Raw genomic sequence first — 18,835 nt, forward strand, 5'->3', positions numbered from 1 at the left:
TTTTTTTTTGAGACAGAGTCCCACTATGTTGCCTTCAGTAGAGTAGGGTGATGTTACAGCTTACAGCAATCTCAAACTCTTGGCCTCAAGCTATTGGCCTCAAGCTATTCTCTTTCCTCAGCCTCCTGTGTAGCTGGGACTACAGGCCCAGGCTGGGTTCAAACCCCCCAGCCTGGGTGTATGTGACCCGCTTACAGGTGCCAAGCCTGAGTTGAATTTTAAATTTCTAAAGCGGTACTAATAACCACGTTTTGTTTTATATTACTTTAATTAATTCATCCTTTTTTGGAAAGCTAAGCTGGAAGGTAGTGGCGCTATTATAGCTCTCTGTAAGCTTGAACTCCTGGGCTCACCTGAACCTTCTGCCTCAGCCTTCTGAGTAGCTAGGACTGCAAGTACAAATGACCATGTCCAGCTTTTTCTTATTTTTTGTAGAGATAGTATCTCTACAAAAGTTGGTCTTGCCCAAATTGTTCCCAAACTCCTGGCTTCAGGTGATCTTCCCAGCTTGGCCTCCCAGAATGCTAGGATTACAGTTATGAGTCACTGTACCCAGCTGATAACCAGATCTTAGATTGGCATCACCTAGGTAGGTTGATTTGTTAATTTTTTGTTTTGCTTTGTTTTGTTTTGAGACAGTCTCACTACGTCAGCCTTGGTAGAGTGCTGCGGCGTCACAGCTCACAGCAACCTCAAACTCGTGGGCTTAAGTGATTCTCTTGACTCAGCCTCCCAAGTAGCTGGGATTACAGGCGCCTGCCACAATGTCCGGTTATTTTTTGGTTGTAGTTGTTGTTTGGCAGGCCTGGGCTGGATTGGAACCCGCCAGAGCTGGCTGGTGCCGTAGCCGCTGAGCTACAGGCGCCAAGCCATATTTTGTTTCTTGGGACAGTCTCTCTCTGTCGCCCTGGGTAGAGTGGGGTTGTGTCACAGCTCACAGCAACCTCCAACTCCTGGGCTTAAGCGATTCTCTTGCCTCAGGCCTAGCTAATTTTTGTTTGCATTTTTACAGAGATGGTGTCTGGCTCTTGCTCAGGCTGGTGTCCCAACTCCTTAGGCAAACCACCTGCATTGGCCTCTCTGATTGTTAGGTTTACAGGCGCGAGCCACCAGCACCTGCCTGTGTGCATTGTTTCAATTCACAGCCCAAGATAGGCAGGCCATAGCTCAAAAAACCAGAAGTTGATTAGGATAAACATCCATTTTAGGACCATTCATTCCCCAGGGTCGATGGAAAGGCTGTAAGATTTTGTGAAATAACCTTGGAAGACAAGTGCGACCATACATACCTATTACAGTGTTGCTACTACACCTGTTTTTTCTATAAGCATTTGTTGATCGTGCATGCTAAACTAACTTGGGTATGTTTGTTTTCTAACAGCAAGTCCCATGCACCTCATATTGTAATTAGTAAGAGGTTAGGAAGATGGCCATCACTGCACAAGCATAATGTTTGTGGTTTAAGGTTCTGTAACTGTGCATACTGTGGGTGGGTTGGTTTCAGGAACAAAAGAAAGATACCCGATCCCTGCATGTTAGAACATCCCAGACCACAGACAGGTCAGGTTTAAAATCCTGATACTTTACTTACCACTTGTTCTGGGTCATGTTTCTTCTCAGCGAATCAAGCTTTGCTGCTGTCCAGGTTTGAATCATAATGTGGCTGTGCCTCCTAGAGCAGCATTCTTTGGCATTTCACAGCTTTCATTTAAAGTTAGATTGGTAGGGGCAGTGGAGTGTTGAGGGTGGGTGGGTGCTGTAGGCTTCTCTTCAGCAGTTTTCCTCACAAAAAAGCCTTTCAAAAAGATTTCTGCTCACTCTGAAAGGTCCTGGATCAGTTAATGAGGTGGATTCTCTGAGGTTTGCTTGTATGACAGATCTGGGCTTACATAGAGACCAAATGAGGTCAGTTTTTTAGCCCTGCAAAGGAGTGATACCAGTTTTTTGTTTTTTTTATTTATTTTTTTTTTTGTAGAGACATAGTTTCACTTTATCGCCCTTGGTAGAGTGCTGTGGCGACACACAGCTCACAGCAACCTCCAACTCCTGGGATTAGGCGATTCTCTTGTCTCAGTCTCCCGAGCAGCTGGGACTACAGGTGCCTGCCACAACACCCAGCTAGATAATTCCAGTTTTTAATCATTTGTTTTAGTCCAAATAATTAGCACTCTCACATTTGTTCACATGAACAAGGAGGCATTGCCATTATGGCCTGGTCTAAGGAACAGGGCCAAAGATGAATGGACAACACATAAGTGTGGTGGTCAGAGCCAGGCTGGGCCCATCAATGTCCTCCAGGGGTCCCTTCATGGGCCTGCTTCTCAGGGTAGAGAAAGATAAAGTTAGCATGCCCCTTGTAGCAAAGGGATGCCTGCGTTTCTCATTTATAATTGTGAAAACAGCAGATGGACCACCTTTATGTGAAGACAGGTGTATTGGGGGCATATGCATGTCCTTGAGGCATTTTGGACGTGGTGGGTTTTTTTCTCTGTCACCCTAGAGTTGAGTGCAGTGGCATCGTCATAGCAACCTCAAAACTCTTGGGCTTAAGAGACTCTCAAGCGTCAGCTTCCCAAGCAGCTGAGACTACAGGTACCTGCCACAATGCCCAGTTAATTTTTCTATGTTTAGTAGAGATGGGGGTTGCTCAGGCTGCTCTCAGACTCCAGAGCTAAAGTGATCTGCCCACCTCAGCCTCCCAGAGTGCTAGGATTACAGGTTTGAGCCAGTACACCTGGCCTTGCATATGGTGATTTTTAGAGGTCTTGCTCTGTTTACCCAGGCAGGAATACCGTGGCAAGATCATCGCTCACTGTAACCTCAATTCCTGGGCTCCATGTGTTCCTCCTGCATCAGCTTCTGGCGTAGCTGGGACTACCAGTGTGAGCCACTGTGCATGCCAAGGAGTGATGTTTTGACCCAGTGAAATCTCGTTCCCCTGGGGTTGAAGGATGGTTTTCTACTCTTCAAGCCATCTAATCTGTCAGGTGGTGTTTTTATTAGAACTTCCCAGCACTAGCTGGGGAGGGGAGTGAACTTTAAATCCCTTAACAATTTTATTTATTTATTTTTTTGTAGAGACAGTATCTCACTTTATCGCCTTTGGTAGAGTGCTGTGGCATCACAGCTTACAGCAACCTCCAACTCCTAGACTTAGGTGATTCTCTTGCCTCAGTCTCCCAAGTACCTGGGACTACAGGTGCCCACCACAACGCCCAGCTATTTTTTTGTTGCAGTTTGACTGGAGCCAAGTTTGAACCCTTCCACCCTTGGTGTATGGAACTGGCGCCCTACCCACTGACCCACAGGCGCCACCCAATCCCTTAACAATTTTCAGAGTGGGCTCAGAAAATAAGAAAATCCCTTAACAAAATATGAAAATAGCGGGTGTTGTCTCGGGCTCCTGTAGTCCCAGCTACTGGGAGGCTTGAGGTGAGAGAATCACTTAAGCCCAAGAGTTTGAGATTGCTGTGAGCTGTGACACCATGGCACTGTACTGAGGGGGACACAGTGAGACACTCAAAAAAACAAAACAATTTCAGAGTATAAAGCTGGGATATTGGGTGGCGCCTATGGCTCAGTGAGTAGGGCACTGGCCCCGTATACTGAGGGTGGCGGGTTCGAACCTGGCCTCAGTCAAATTGCAACAAAAAATAGCTGGGTGTTGTTTGTTTTGTTTCTTTTTTTTTGTTAAATCATAGCTGTGTACATTAGTGCAATCAACGGGTACAATGTGCTGGTTTCGTATGCAATCTGAAATATTCTCATTAAACTGTTCAACGTAGCCTTCATGGTGTTTTCTTAGTTATTGTATGTAGACATTTGTATTCTGCCTTTAGTAAGTTTTGCTGTACCCATTCTAAGATGCACGGTAGGTGTGGCCCCACCCATTACCCTCCCTCCACCCGAACCCCCCTACCTTCCCCTTCCTTGGCCCTTTCCTCATAGTCTTGTGCTATAGTTGGGTTATAGCCTTCATGCGAAAGCTATAATTTAGCTTCATAGTAGGACTGAGTACATTGGATACTTTTTCTTCCATTCCTGAGATACTTTGCTAAGCAGAATATATTCCAGCTCCATCCATGTAAACATGAAAGAGGTAAAGTCTCCATCTTTCTTTAAGGCTGCATTATATTCCATGGTGTACATGTACCACAATTTGCTAGTCCGTTTGTGGGTCGATGGGCTCTTGGGCATCTTCCATGACTTACCAATTATGAATTGGGCTGCAATGAACATTCTGGTACAGATGTCTTTGTTATATTGTAATTTTTGGTCTCCAGGGTATAAACCTAGTAAAGGAATTATAGGATCAAACGACAGGTCTGTTTTTAGGTCTCTAAGTATTCTCCAAACATCCTTCCAGAAAGAACGTGTTAGTGTGCATTCCCGTCAGCAGTGTAGAAGATGGCTTTTTTGTTTTTTAGGTATCTATGGACTCATTAATTTGTATTAATTAATTATTATTATTATTATTTTTTGCAGTTTTTGGCTGGGGCTGGGCTTGAACCCACCACCTCCGGCATATGGGGCCAGTGCCCTACTCCTTTGAGCCACAGGCACTGCCCAATTTGTATTATTTTAGTGTGTTGCAGCACTTTAAGTTGTTTTTTTGGCATCTTATGAAAATGTTCAAACATTCAAAAAAAGGTACACAAATGTACATTGAACAGCTATCTGTAGCCCCAGCCTAAGAGTGTGTCACTGACATTCGACTATACTGTGTTTCACATACTGTCCACCTCTGTTCTGTTCCATTCTTCATCCCTTTAGTTTGACATCAATCATAAAAATAAGTAGCAGAGGCTCGGTGCCAGTAGCACAGTGATTATGGCGCCAGCCACATGCACGGAGGGTAGAGGCTGGAACCCCGTCCAGGCCTGCTAAAATAATGACAACTGCAACAAAAAATAGCCAGACATTGTAGAGTGTACCTGTGGTCCCTGCTACTTGGGAGGCTGAGGGAAGAGACTCGCTTAAGCCTAAGAGTTTGAGATGGCTATGAGCTGTGATTTCATGGCACTCTGTGAGGGCAACGTAGCAAAACTCTGTCTTAAAAAAAAAAGTGTGGGGCGGCTCCTGTGGGTCAGTGAGTAGGGCGCCTGCCCCATATACCGAGGGTGGTGGGTTCAAACCCAGCCCCTGCCAAAAACTGCAACAAAAAAATAGCCGGGCGTTGTGGCAGGTGCCTGTAGTCCCAGCTGCTCGGGAGGCTGAGGCAAGAGAATCACGTAAGCCCAGGAGCTGGAGGTTGCTGTGAGCCGTGTGACCCCACGGCACTCTACCAAGGGCAGTAAAGTGAGACTCTGTCTCTACCAAAAAAAAAAGTTTGTTTTCCCTCTACGTAACTAGAGTTCAGTATTTGTAATTCTTTTTTCTTTTGAGGCAATGTAGAGATTTTGAGTACTGAACAATAGTTTAGTAAATTTTGACCACGGCATATACTCAACCTCTACTAAGGGATAGACTGTGACCATCACCCCAGAAAGTTCCCATGGACCACTTGCCACATGATCCCTGCCACCATCCTCTAGAGGAGAATGTTGTTGGGCCTTTTTCCCCATTGTCGATTAGTTTTGCCTGTTCCTGAAGTTTACATAGGTGGAAGCATTAGTCCTCTCTTTTCTTCTCTTTTCAAGACAGTCTCATTTTGTTGCCCTCAGTAGAGTGCTATGACATCATAGCTCACAGCAACCTGAAACTCTGGGGCTGAAATGATTCTCTTGCCTCAGCCTCTCAAGTAGCTGGGACTATAAGAGCCTGCCGCAGCACCCGGCTATTTTTTTGGTTGCAGTTGTCATTGTTGTTTTAGCTGGCCTTGCCTAGGTTAGAACCCGCCAATCTCAGTGTATGTGGCCGGGGCTCTACCCACTGAGCTATGAGCGCTGTCACACCTGACTATTTTTTAGAGATGGGGTCTCCCTCTTCTCAGGCTGGTCTCAAACACGTGAGCTCAAGTGATCCACCACCTCAGCTTCCCAGATTGCTGGCAGTATGAGCTACTGCACCCAGCCCAAGCAATTAATCTTTTGATTTTTGAGCCCAAGTGATACACCACCTCTGCCTCCCAGAGTGCTGGGATTACAGGTGTGAGCTACTGCGCCCAGCTGAAGCATTAATCTTTTGATTCTTGTATCCAGTGGGAGCCCGCACAAGTCAGCTCTCATGTTCTCTGGACAAGCTTGCTTCGTCTCTAGCTTAGTAGGACCCTGGCACACTTGCTGTGTTGCCTCTTACAAGCAAGGAATCAACCACTTCTCAAGGAGCTCTTTTTTTTTTTTTGGAGACAGAGTCTCATGGTGTCACCCTGCGTAGAGTACTATGGCATCAAAGCTCACAGCAACCTCCATTTCTTGGGCTTAAGCGATTCTCTTGCCTCGGCCTCCCAAGTAGCTGGGACTACAGGCACCCGCCACAACGCCCGGCTGTTTTTTGGTTGTAGTTGTCATTGTTGTCCTGGATCAGATTCTAACCTGCCAGCTCCGGTGTATGTGGCCGGCGCCCTAGCCCCTGAGCTACAATGTGCCAAGCCAAGATTATTTTTTTTTTTTTAGAGAGAGTCTCATTTTGTCACCCTCAGTAGAGTACCTTGGCATCACAGCTCACAGCAACCTCCAGCTCTTGGGCTTAGTTGATTCTCTTGCCTCAGCCTCCCGAGTAGCTGGCTGGGACTATAGGCACCCACCACAACGCCTGGCTGTTTTTGTTGTTGCTGCAGTTTGGCCGGGGCCGGGTTTGAACCCACCACCTTTGGTATATGGGGCCGCCGCCCTATTCACTAAGCCATAGGTGCCACCCGATATATTTTTTTTTTCCAAACACAACCACAATATCATTCTCCTGAATGACCAATAATTCCTTCATAAGGGTACACTTTGGCATGTAGATAACTCAGTTCTCTTTTTTTTTTTTTTTTTGTAGAGACAGAGTCCCACTTTATGGCCCTCGGTAGAGTGCCGTGGCCTCACACAGCTCACAGCAACCTCCAACTCCTGGGCTTAAGCGATTCTCTTGCCTCAGCCTCCCGAGTAGCTGGGACTACAGGCGCCCGCCACAACGCCGGGCTATTTTTGGTTGCAGTTTGGCCGGGGCTGGGTTTGAACCCGCCACCCTCGGTATATGGGGCCGGCGCCTTACCGACTGAGCCACAGGCGCCCCCTGATAACTCAGTTCTCTTTTACAGCCGCCTGGGGGTATATGTCCTTTTGGTAGTAGAAGCTGCTGTGGGTTTTGAGTGTTTCAGGTTTGTGTTTGTTTAATTTTTACAGTCTCCCTGAAAAAGGTATAGGGGCCACTTCCATAAGTAGGAAGCTCATGGAAACTTTTCAAAACCACATGGCTAGTGGCTGGGCAAACAGGGAGGGTTTAAGGCCCAGATCTGTGAGGAAGCTCCCAGTTGGTGATCCCAGGCTCAGTGAACACCTGAGAACGAGACTGGTCTTCCCATCTTCCCATCCCATTCTTCTAGTCCTCTTCACATTCCTCCTTTATCCTCCCTCCCCTACGCCCCTAAATCATGGAGCTTTTGACCCTGCCACGTCCTGTTGCCTGGCTCTGCAGGTGTATCTCCTATGGTTTAATCCTTGGGTATTAAAGCTTAACTTTGGAAACTTTAAATTTGTGTTTAGGATTGCTAAGTAGTCCTGAAGCATTGTGGGAAATCCTTATTTTGATCAGTCCTGTCAGTTTATCCACCAGGCTTGTGCCTTTTCAGGATTGAGCCTGCTGTGCTGGCTGGTAACCAGTTTAGGTAGAAGAGTGGATTCATCTGAGCTTATTATGCTGAAGGTTTTTTATTATTGTTGTTCCCTCATTTGGAAGATTTCAGTATGGACCGAACTGTTAGTACAGATTGGAAATTGAGTAGGTTGTAGTAGGCATGTTAATTTAGAGATCTCAATGGCAATTATAGCTCCATTTGTCCTGAAGCCTTCTGTTGTACACTTAAGTTGTCTCAGCCTCTCCAAAGTTAAACCCACTATAGTTGTTGTTGTCTACCTGACATTTCAGATAGTTTATTATTTTCCTGTTTCACAATGATTTGTGGGTCCTCTCTCATGCCTGCCTTCCATTTCTTGCTCTGGAGGCCCAGAGCTCCTTTTCTCTTTTCCTTCTCCACGCATTAAGGTTTTAACAAACATGTTCTACTGTTTCTTAGAAACTTCCTGTAAAAACTTCCTGTAGAGGCTCAGCACCCGTTGCACAGTGGTTATGGCTCCAGCTGTTTGCACCAAGGCTAGCATGTTCGACCCCAGCCTGGGCCTACTAAACAACAGTGACAACTGCAACAAAAAAAATAGCTGGGTGTTATGGAGGGCACCTGTAGTCCCAGCTACTTGGGAGACTGAGGCAAGAGAATCGCTTAAGCTTAAGAGTTTGAGGTGGCTGTGAGCTCTGACACCATAGCACTCTACCTAGGGTGACATAGACTCTGTCTCAAAAAAAACCAAAAAAACTTCCCGTAGAGTTTTTTGGATACTTGTTAACTTTTTTTTTGAGACAGAGCCTCAAGCTGTCACCCTGAGTAGAGTGCCATGGCATCACAGCTCACAGCAACCTCCAACTCCTGGGCTCAAGCGATTATCTTGTTTCCACCTTCCAAGTAGCTGGGACTATAGGCGCCTGCCACAACGCCTGGCTATTTTTTGGTTGCAGCTGTCATTGTTGTTTGGCGGGCCCAGGCTGGATTCTAACCTGCCAGCTCAGGTTTATGTGGCTGACGCCTTAGCCGCTTGAGCCACAGGCGCCAAGCCACTTGTTAACATTTTTAGGCATTTATAGTCTTGCTCTGTGTCCGGTGTAGAGTGCCTTGGCATCATAGCCCATAGTATCTTCAAACCCAGGCTAATCTTGAACTCCTGAGCTCAGGCAGTCCATCCGCCTTGGCCTCCCAGAGTGCTAGGATTACAGTTCTTTTTTTTTTTTTTGGTTGCAATTTGGCCGGGGCCGGGTTTGAACCCGCCACCCTCGGTATATGGGGCGGCGCCTTACCGACTGAGCCACAGGCGCCGCCCAGGATTACAGTTCTAAAGCCACTATGCCTGGCCTTATTTTTATGTTTTATATTGTAAAAATTGGCATACTTTATGTCAAGAAATGATGAAGGAAGATAAAAAAGAAATCGCCATTGGAAGGATCATGAGTCTGATGGTCAGACCTGGCTTTTAGAAATCAGCTGTATTCGTTGTAAGTTTTTTTTTTTTTTTTTTTTTTGCCGGGGCTGGGTTTGAAGTCACCACCTCTGGTATATGGGGGCAGCGCCCTACTCTTTGAGCCACAGGAGTTGCCCCTCGTTGTAAGTTTTTTTTTTTTTTGTAGAGGCAGAGTCTCACTTTATGGCCCTTGGTAAAGTGCTGTGTCATCACAGCTCACAGCAACCTCCAACTCCTGGGCTTAAGCGATTCTCTTGCCTCAGCCTCCCGAGTAGCTGGGACTACAGGCACCCGCCACAACGCCCGGCTATTTTTTTGTTGCAGTTTGGCCGGGGATGGGTTTGAACCCGCCACCCTCGGCATATGGGGCTGGTGCCCTACTCACTGAGCCACAGGCACCGCCCTCGTTGTAAGTTTTTATTTGTTGTTGTTGAGACAAGAGTCAGTATGTTGCCCTCGATAGAATGCCATGTTTTTCACAGCTCACAGCAAGCTCAAACTCTTGGGCTTAAGCAATTCTCTTGCCTCAGCCTTCCAAGCGGCTGGGACTACAGGTGCCCGCCACAATGCCTGGCTTTTTTGTTGTTGTTGTTGCAGTTGTCATTGTTGTTTAGCTGGAATGGGCCAGGTTCGAACCCCTAGCCTTGGTGCATGTAGCCAGTGCCATAACCCCTGTGCTATAGGCGCTAAGCATAGAATTTATTTTTCTTTTTTTTGAGACAGTCTTTCTCTGTGGTCCTGTATAGAGTGTCATGATGTCATATGTCAGAGCAACCTCAAACTCCAGGGCTCAAGCGATCCTCTAGCCTCACTCTTCCCACTAGCTGGGACTACAAGTGTGGACCACCACACCTGGATTTTTCTATTTTTAGTACAGATAGGGTTTTGCTTTTGATCAAGTTAATCTCCAACTCCAGAACTCAAATGATCCACTTGCTTGGCCTCCCTGTAACTAAGATTACAGGTGTGAGCCACTGTGCCTGGCCCCTTTTAAAGCAATATTATAATTATAAACATACAAACTAAGTTATTTAATGTCTTGGCTTAGCGGTGGTTACTTGGAAATAAAGATGTGTCCTGCTGTGTTAACAGGTGTTTGGAGGCAGCATGCACACTATTCTTGCTGCCGAAATTGATCTATCTCTGAATTATTTGTAACTAAAAAGATTTTCTGATTTTATAGATAGTTGACGTATTGATAACACCAAGGAAATCTGTCGCAGTTTTAAAAGATAAGCAAAGTTTGATTTCCAGACACTACAAAAAAAGAAGTAAAAATGGTAAGTGAGATTTTTTAAATCTCAGATACCGTTCTTTTTTTTTTTTTTTGTAGAGACAGAGTCTCACTTTATGGCCCTTGGTAAAGTGCTGTGTCATCACAGCTCACAGCAACCTCCAACTCCTGGGCTTAAGCAATTCTCTTGCCTCAGCCTCCCGAGTAGCTGGGACTACAGGCGCCTGCCACAACGCCCGGCTATTTTTTTTTTTTTTTGGTTGCAGTTCAGCCAGGGCCGGGTTTCAACCCACCACCCTCGGTATATGGGGCCGGCGCCTAACCGATTGAGCCATAGGTGCCGCCCTCAGATGCTGTTCTTTATAAAGGTTTAGCATTTCCCCCAATCATTTGGATTCTGTTAGCATTTTCTTGATACTTTCTGAGTTACAGAGTAAGATGTTTCATATGATAACATCACAGTTCAGTTAGTGTAGAAACATACAAACTAAGTGCCCCACTGTTCCCTTTGCCCAGAAAAGAGCTGTTGAATTAGCTTGTCCTCCTCAGTCCTTCATTTGTGTTTGTACAGTCTTATTTTCACATGAAACATACAGCGTAATTTTGAGGTATGCCCCTTAAAAGATTAACTTTGGGTTGCCTATTTCTCTTTTTGTCATTTTTAACTCAATTTTCATACAGCGTCCAATGCGAATTTTTGTGAATGATGATCGCCACGTGATGGCAAAGCATTCTTCCGTTTATCCAACGCAAGAGGAACTGGAGGCAGTCCAGAACATGGTGTCCCACACTGAGCGGGCACTCAAAGCTGTGTCTGATTGGATAGATGAGCAGGAAAAAGGCAGTGGCGAACATGCTGAGTCTGACAGTATGGATGTGCCCCCTGAGGATGAGAGTAAAGAAGGGGCTGGGTAAGTTTGAGGTGTTGTAATGGTGCTTTCTTTCTAGGGAGGCTAGCCCGTGCCAGGGGCAGCATCTCTCTAAGAAAAATCCCAGAGCCTCTGGGTTCTGGCCAGAATGAATTTTCTCTGAGTTGCACTTTGGACTGTCCCTCAGGGAACAGAAGACTGAGCACATGACAAGAACCCTGCGAGGCGTGATGCGTGTGGGCCTGGTGGCAAAGGGTCTTCTGCTCAAGGGGGATTTGGATCTGGAGCTGGTACTGCTATGTAAAGAGAAGCCCACAACTGCCCTCTTGGACAAGGTGGCTGACAACCTGGCCATCCAGCTTGCTGTAAGTGTTACCACTACTAAAGGGCTGTGTGGGGCTGGGAGTGTGCTTGTCAAGGATATAGGACAGATAAAAGAGATGCCCAATTTGTGCCATGCACCAGGAAGCACCTGCCAAACTCTCCCTTGCCCTGTGTGCTTAGACCTTTGTGTAGGTGACAGCAGGACACCACAGAGCTGCTGAGGTTCTATGGAAAGTAGCTGACAAACTGCAGTGGCACCCAACACACTGCCAACCAGTGGGGACCTAGTACCTACCACCTACCAGGCTGCATACCAAAGTCATCATTGGGTGTGAACTTTATATCCAGACTCTTTTGGTTGGATGGATGGCTAGACAGATTTTATAGTTACTAACTTTTCCTCCCTGATCCAAACTTGGATATGAACCAGATTTGTTTTTATCTTTTATTTATTTATATATTTTTTCAAGTATCACAATGTTTATTGATAGATACAAGTATATAAAATTAGGGCATGAACATGACTTGATAAGTAGACTTCATTTCAATGGTATAATAAGATGGACCAATTCAAATTCTTACCATTTGTTTCACACCCACCAAAACCACTTCAAGGGCATTAATGATCTTCCACAACTGATCAGTTTTGTGCAAGTAAACCATGTTTCTTTTTTAAAAAGTCTTGTGCACTTGCCGAGGCTCAAGGATATTAAGACCTGTTTTTATTTATTTTTTTTTGTAGAGACAGAGTCTCACTTTATGGCCCTCGGTAGAGTGCCATGGCATCACATAGCTCACAGCAACCTCCAACTCCTGGGCCTCAGCAATTCTCTTGCCTCAACCTCCCGAGTAGCTGGGACTACAGGTGCCCGCCACAATGCCCAGCTATTTTTTGGTTGCAGTTCAGCCGGGGCCGGGTTTGAACCCGCCACCCTCGGTGTATGGGGCCGGCGCCTTACCGACTGAGCCACAGGCGCCACCCAAGACCTGTTTTTAATAACTCATATCTAGGCACTGTGGCTCACACCTGTAATTCCAGCATTTTGGGAGGCTGAAGTAGATTACTCGAGATTAGGATTTCAAGGTTGCAGTGATCTATGGTAACAATCACTGAACCCCAGCCTGGATGACAGAGCAAGGCCCTATATCAGAAAACAAATAAAAAACCCCACTTGTTTTCATTACAAAAGTAATTCATAGGCTCGGCACCCATAGCACAGTGGTTACGGTGCCAGCTATATACACCGAGGATGGCAGGTTCAAACCTGCCCTGGGCCAGCTAAACAGCAATGACAACTGGCAACAAAAAAATGGCCAGGCGTTGTAGCAGGTGCCGATAGTCCCAGCTACTTGGAAGGCTGAGGCAAGAGAACCGCTTGAGCCCGAGAGTTTGTTGCTATGAGTTGTTACGGCTCAGCACTCTATTTAGGGTAACATGGTAAGACTGTCTCAAGAAAAAAAAAACACATACACCCAAAAGTAATGCATAAATAGCGGCCTGTGACATTTATTGAGCATTTACTATGCCAGCTAGTCCCTAATCCAGACATGCAGTTGGCCTGTATTATTTCATACTCATCTAAGTAATACCATAGATGTGACTAAGGTGCAGAGCATCTGAGGGATGAACCCCAGAACTCCCAGATGGAGCATTGGAAGGCATTGGAACTTCTGCCAGACATTACCTCTTCAGTACACAGTCACCTGGATTTAACTCTACAGGATAATTAAAAAAGAAAGTAAAATGACCCTTGAAGCTCATGCCTTAGAAACAAAAACCTGATTTATCTTTGTATGTGAACAGAGATTTAGTGACGTGACAATTTGGGGCTCAAGGCAAAGATCAGACTCTAACATTTTTTTTCTTTTTTGCTGTTAATTATTAATTTTTTTTTTTTTTTTTTTTTTTAGAGACAGAGTCTTACTTTATTGCCCTAGGTAGAGTGCTATAGCATCATAGCTCACAGCAACCTCCAACTCCTGGGCTTAGGTGATTCTCTTGCCTCAGCCTCCCGAGTAGCTGGGACTACAGGTGCCCGCCACAACACCCAGCTATTTTTTTTGTTGCAGTTTGGCTGGGGCCGGGTTTGAACCCACTCTCTGTATATGGGGGCTGGTGCCCTACCCACTGAGCCACAGGCACCGCCCCCTTTTTTTTTTTTTGAGACAGTCTCTTGCTATGTTGCCCTCAGTAGAGTGCGGTGGCGTCATAGCTGACAGCCACCTCAAACTCTTAAGGGCTTAAATTCTCTTGCCTCAGCCTCCCAAGTAGCTGAGATTACAGGGGCCCGCCACAATGCCTGGCTTTTGCCTTTTTCTTTTTTTTTTCGTAGCTGTTATTATTACTGTTGTTTGGCAGGCCCTGGCTTGGTTCGAACCCCCCAGCCCCAGTGTATGTGGCTAGTGTCCTAGGTGCCGAGCCAAATTAATTTTTTTTAATTATTAATTTACTTTATCCTATCTATGGCAAGTATATTGAATAAAGGTAATTGGCATAAATATTTCTAAAAGAAACTCTTCTCCCCCTCCCTTCCCCTCCTCTCCTCTCCCCGCCTCTCCTCTCCCCTCCTCTCTTCCTCTCCCTGGACAGAGTCACCCTCCATAGAGCATCATGACATCACAGGTCACAGCAACCTTCAATTCTTGGGCTTAAGTGATTCTCTTGCCTCAATCTCCCAAGTAGCTGGGACTACAGGCATGTGCCACAATGCCCGGCTATTTTTTTTATTTGTTTGTTTTAGTTGTCATTGTTTAGCAGGCCAGGGCTGGGTTCAAAATGCCAGCCCTGGTGTATGTGGCTGGCACCCTAAACACTGAGCTATAGGTGCCGAGCCCAGAAAAACAACTTTTGTAAAGAATCCTTCCCTAGGGCGGTACCTGTGGCTCAGTGGGTAGGATGTTGGCCCCATATACTGAGGGTGGCGGGTTTGAATCTGGCCCCGGCCAAACTGCAACAACTACAAAAAAAAAATAAATAAAATTCTATAATAATACTTAAAAAAGAAAAAGAATCCTTCCCTAAAAATAAAAAGAATGGGTATATAATTTTCCATTAATGGTTTTTAATGTGATTTCTTCCCCCTCCATGGGACATTCAGCAGTGTCTGTAATCATGTTACTGGTACCTGGTGGGTGGAGGCCAGGGACGTCACTAAACACCCTTTAGTCGGGCGTAGTGGTATAGGCTTGGAGTCCCAACTATTTGGGAGGATCTCTTAAAAGAATTTAAGGGTGGCTCAGCGCTTATATCTGAAGCGGCTAAGGTGCCAGGCACATATGCCAGAGCTGGCAGTTTCAAATCCAGCCCTGGTCTGCCAAACAACAATGACAACTACAACCAAAAAGCCAGGTGTTGTGGTGGGTGCCTATAGTCCCAGCTACTTGGGAGGCTGAGGCAGGGGAATCACTTAAGCCCATGAACTGGTTGCTGTGAGCTGTGGTGCCACAGCAGTCTACCTAGGGCAACAGCTTGAGGCTGTGTCTCAAAAAAAAATAAATAAAAAGAATGTAAGACTGTAGTTCACTATGATGGTGTCTGTGAATTGGTAACTGCACTCCATCCTGGGCAACAGAGTTAGACTCTGTCTATCTCCAGAAAAACCAAAACACCTATAATGCACAGAGCAGTCCTATTCCCAAACCCAAAATAATCCAACTGAGGTGATTAATTCTGCTGAGGCTAAAGAATTCTAATTTAAACTTTCCAATACATTTTTCATCCCCACCCCTTATATTAACTTTGTTACCTTTAGCAAAAATAACAAAAAGTTGATTTTTTTTTTTTTCTTTTTTTGTAGAGACAGAGTCTCACTTTATTGCCCTAGGTAGAGTGCTATAGCATCACAGCTCACAGCAACCTCCAACTCCTGGGCTTAGGCAATTATCTTGCCTCAGCCTCTTGAGTAGCTGGGACAACAGGCACCCGCTGAGACACCCGGCTATTTTTTTTGTTGCAGTTCTACCGGGGCCAGGTTTGAACCCGCCACCCTCGGTATATGGGGCTGGTGCTCTACCCACTGAGCCACAGGCACCACCCCCAGAAAATTGAATTCTGTTTGGCAAGTCACACTGTTGTGGGCCTCCTTGTAGACAAACATCTGCAGCAAGTATGGATTTCTGCGTGCATCATAGGATACAGACTATTTTGCTGTGGTTTTTATTCTATATCCTGGCATGGAAATAGTAATGACTGGATGTCCACTCTGCAGTGGACACTGTGCTTGCAATGCAGTGTCCACTTGAAGCTTTACAAAGCCAGATGGTGTAAATCACTCTGTTAAATTCATTTTACAAATTAGAAGCCTCAGTCTTTTTTTATTTTTTTTTTTTGACAGAGTCTTACTTTATTGCCCACGGTACAGTGCTATGGGCATCACAGCTTAAGCAACTTCCAGCGCTTGGGCTTAGGTGATTCTTTTGTGTTAGCCTCCCAAGTAGCTGGGACTACAGGCGCCCACCACAACACTCGGCTTTTTTTGTTGTTGTTGCTGCAGTTTGGCTGGGGCCAGGTTTGAACCCACCACCCTCGGTATATGGGGCCGGCGCCCTACTCACTGAGCCACAGGCACCGCCCAGAAGCCTCAATCTTTATTATTACTGGTTATTATGAGAGTGTAAGGAATTAGGTTATGATGTTTGCATTTGTGAGATACAGTCCCTGTTAGCATCAGGAACCTCAATCCTTTTTTTCTTTTTTTTTTTTTTTTTTTTTGTAGAGACAGAGTCTCACTGTACCGCCCTCGGTAGAGTGCCGTGGCGTCACACGGCTCACAGCAACCTCCAACTCCTGGGCTTACGCGATTCTCTTGCCTCAGCCTCCCGAGTAGCTGGGACTACAGGCGCCCGCCACAACGCCCGGCTCTTTTTTTTTTTTTTTTGTCAGAGACTGTCTCGCTTTTTTGCCATCGGTAGAGTACTGTGGCGTCACAGCTCATAGCAACCTTCAGCTCTTGGGCTTAGGCGATTGATTCTCTTGCCTCAGCTTCCTGAGTAGCTGAGACTACAGGCACCCGCCACAACGCCCTGGCTATTTTTTGTTGCAGTTTGGCCGTGGCTGGGTTTGAACCCACCACCTCGGTATATGGGGCTGGCGCCCTACCCACTGAGCCCATAGGTGCTGCCCAGTTTTTCTATTTTTAGTAGAGATGTTGCCGCCCAAGAAGCCTCAGTCTTAATGAGATTGATTTATGCAAAGCTATCTACTAAATGGCAAAAAGGATGATCCCTTCCTCCTGGATACTAACCTCTTCCCCATTACATTATAAAGCTCCTATGGAAATTACTTTTTTCACTGCAGTAAGTCACCCCCTCTCTGGAGTACCCAGAACATGGCCCATAACCTGGCCAGCTAGAGGAAAGTCCACATTGTCCAAAGGAAGGCACTCCTGGGATATCATACACAAATAATTGACCTTTCTGCTGCAAGATCTGGTGGGGCTGATTGCCTTAAGAAAGTGTATTGAAAGTTGCATTTTCATTTTTAGGCTGTAACAGAAGACAAGTACGAAATACTGCAATCTGTCGATGATGCCGCAATTGTGATAAAAAACACAAAAGAGCCTCTGTTGTCTCTAACCATCCACCTGACATCCCCTGTTGTCAGAGAAGAAATGGAAAAAGTATTAGCTGGAGGTAGGGAGGCTAAGACAAGCCGGCAGGACTTTGAAAGCATGGTGTTCCCTTACTATTCAAATGTGCTATTCAGTTTTAGACTGCTTTGGTAAAAAGCTGTTGGTGTAGATTTGACCACTTTTTACTATGAGATACATCTCCCGTTGGCTTTGAATACTTGGGAGTTTGACAAAAAATGGTCACACTAAAAGTGAGTAGCACTTTTCATAGGGGATTGCACCATTTTTATCTAAATTCTTGAATGTTCTCACACGTAATGAAATTTGTTTTTCTGTTGAGCCATTCTCTGGCCTTTCAAAAGTGTGTCCCGAGTGTGCCCCTGGCAATTTTGTGGTTTTTAAATGATTGACAGCAACCAGCTGGTTTCTGCATGATGTCATGTTGAAGTTGTCCAGATAGCTTGTGCTACAGCAGAACTGAGGTCCTTGTTTTTCCTTTTCACTTGATGCTTTTATCAACCAGAGCGACTGAGATGCTCAGAGCTGATACAGAGTTTTGGATAAAGTTTTACATTGTAGTACAATATTTTCTTGGAAACCATGTTTTTGGACCTAAGATGCTGATAATGCGTTCACCATTCATAGTCTATCCAGGGCACCTCACGTGCCTCTTTTCAGGCCTTATCCAAATCCCTGATACACAGTGAAAAGACAAACACTCCAGTTCTGCAGCAGCATATGCTGGTTTAGTGTCCTTCCTGCTGTTCTGTTGATTACCTTTGGTTTTCACTCATATCTGATTCCAACTACCGAAGCCCTTCTAGTTTTATCAATTTAGGGACGCTGGACCTTTGACCAACAGGACTGTCTCTGTCACGGGCTGGGGCTAGGGCAGTCCCGCCTGGTGGGCGGAGGTGGTCCCCTTTGCCACAGTTGCCTGGGGATGGCTATTGTGGCAAGCAGAGTGGGAGTTCATTTCTACTCTCCCCGCCTTTTTTTTTTTCTTACCCAAATTTTAGCATAGCTAATTTATTGGGAGAACGTGGGGAGGAGGCATGGAACAGTCTATAAGAAGATAGGATCCACCTATCTTTCCCCCTCCCCCATGAGATTATCCTTTTCAAAATAATTTCCCACTTTTGGTTTTTTTCTGTTTGTTTTTGGGTTTTTTTGTTGTTTATTTGTGGGTTTTTTTGTTTTTTGGGGGGGGTTTGTTTTTTTGGGGGGGCTTGTTTTTTGGAGGGGGCCTCTGATTTTTGTGATTTCCTCTCAGGGCAGAGTTCATTGCACTTTAGTTTCTCCTTCCCTGGTCTAGGGTGGAGATGAATTCAGCTTCTGGGAAATTCAGCTGCCCTTTATTTAGGTCACTGCCACATCCCCTTTCCACCTGACAGAAACCCCTTGGTCAAACTGTGCCTTGTCTTCTTATTCCATCCATGAATAGAAACGCTATCAGTCAACGATCCCCCGGACGTTCTGGACAGGCAGAAATGCCTTGCTGCCTTGGCGTCCCTCCGACACGCCAAGTGGTTCCAGGTTTGCATTTTGTTCTTCTATTTGTCTTTTGGTAGAGCATTCCTAAGTTTTAACTTGGCTAACTTTTACCATAAAGATTCTTAAACATTGATGATAGCCGCGCCAAACTTAGTGCCTGCAGACATGCAGCGACTAAAGGAGCGCACACCC

The 18,835-nt window shown here is 45.7% G+C and overlaps 1 protein-coding gene across 10 annotated transcripts in view; it reads left to right on the forward strand.

Annotated features, from left to right (window-relative positions):
- The window catches only part of ILF3 (interleukin enhancer binding factor 3), a 51,712-nt gene that overhangs the window by 17,369 nt on the left and 15,508 nt on the right, over positions 1-18,835 (forward strand). For 9 of the 10 annotated variants that reach the window (XM_053583234.1, XM_053583239.1, XM_053583240.1 and 6 more), the window contains exons 2-6: positions 10,336-10,432; positions 11,068-11,297; positions 11,443-11,620; positions 17,063-17,210; positions 18,594-18,685. In XM_053583234.1, the coding sequence (XP_053439209.1) occupies positions 10,430-10,432; positions 11,068-11,297; positions 11,443-11,620; positions 17,063-17,210; positions 18,594-18,685 (651 nt within the window). In that variant the 5' untranslated portion in view covers positions 10,336-10,429. The remainder of the gene's footprint in view (positions 1-10,335; positions 10,433-11,067; positions 11,298-11,442; positions 11,621-17,062; positions 17,211-18,593; positions 18,686-18,835) is intronic. The other variant, XM_053583235.1, reaches the window with a different exon arrangement.

The sequence above is a fragment of the Nycticebus coucang genome, chromosome 3 (assembly GCF_027406575.1).
Source record: "Nycticebus coucang isolate mNycCou1 chromosome 3, mNycCou1.pri, whole genome shotgun sequence".
Taxonomy (NCBI): Eukaryota; Metazoa; Chordata; class Mammalia; order Primates; family Lorisidae; genus Nycticebus; species Nycticebus coucang.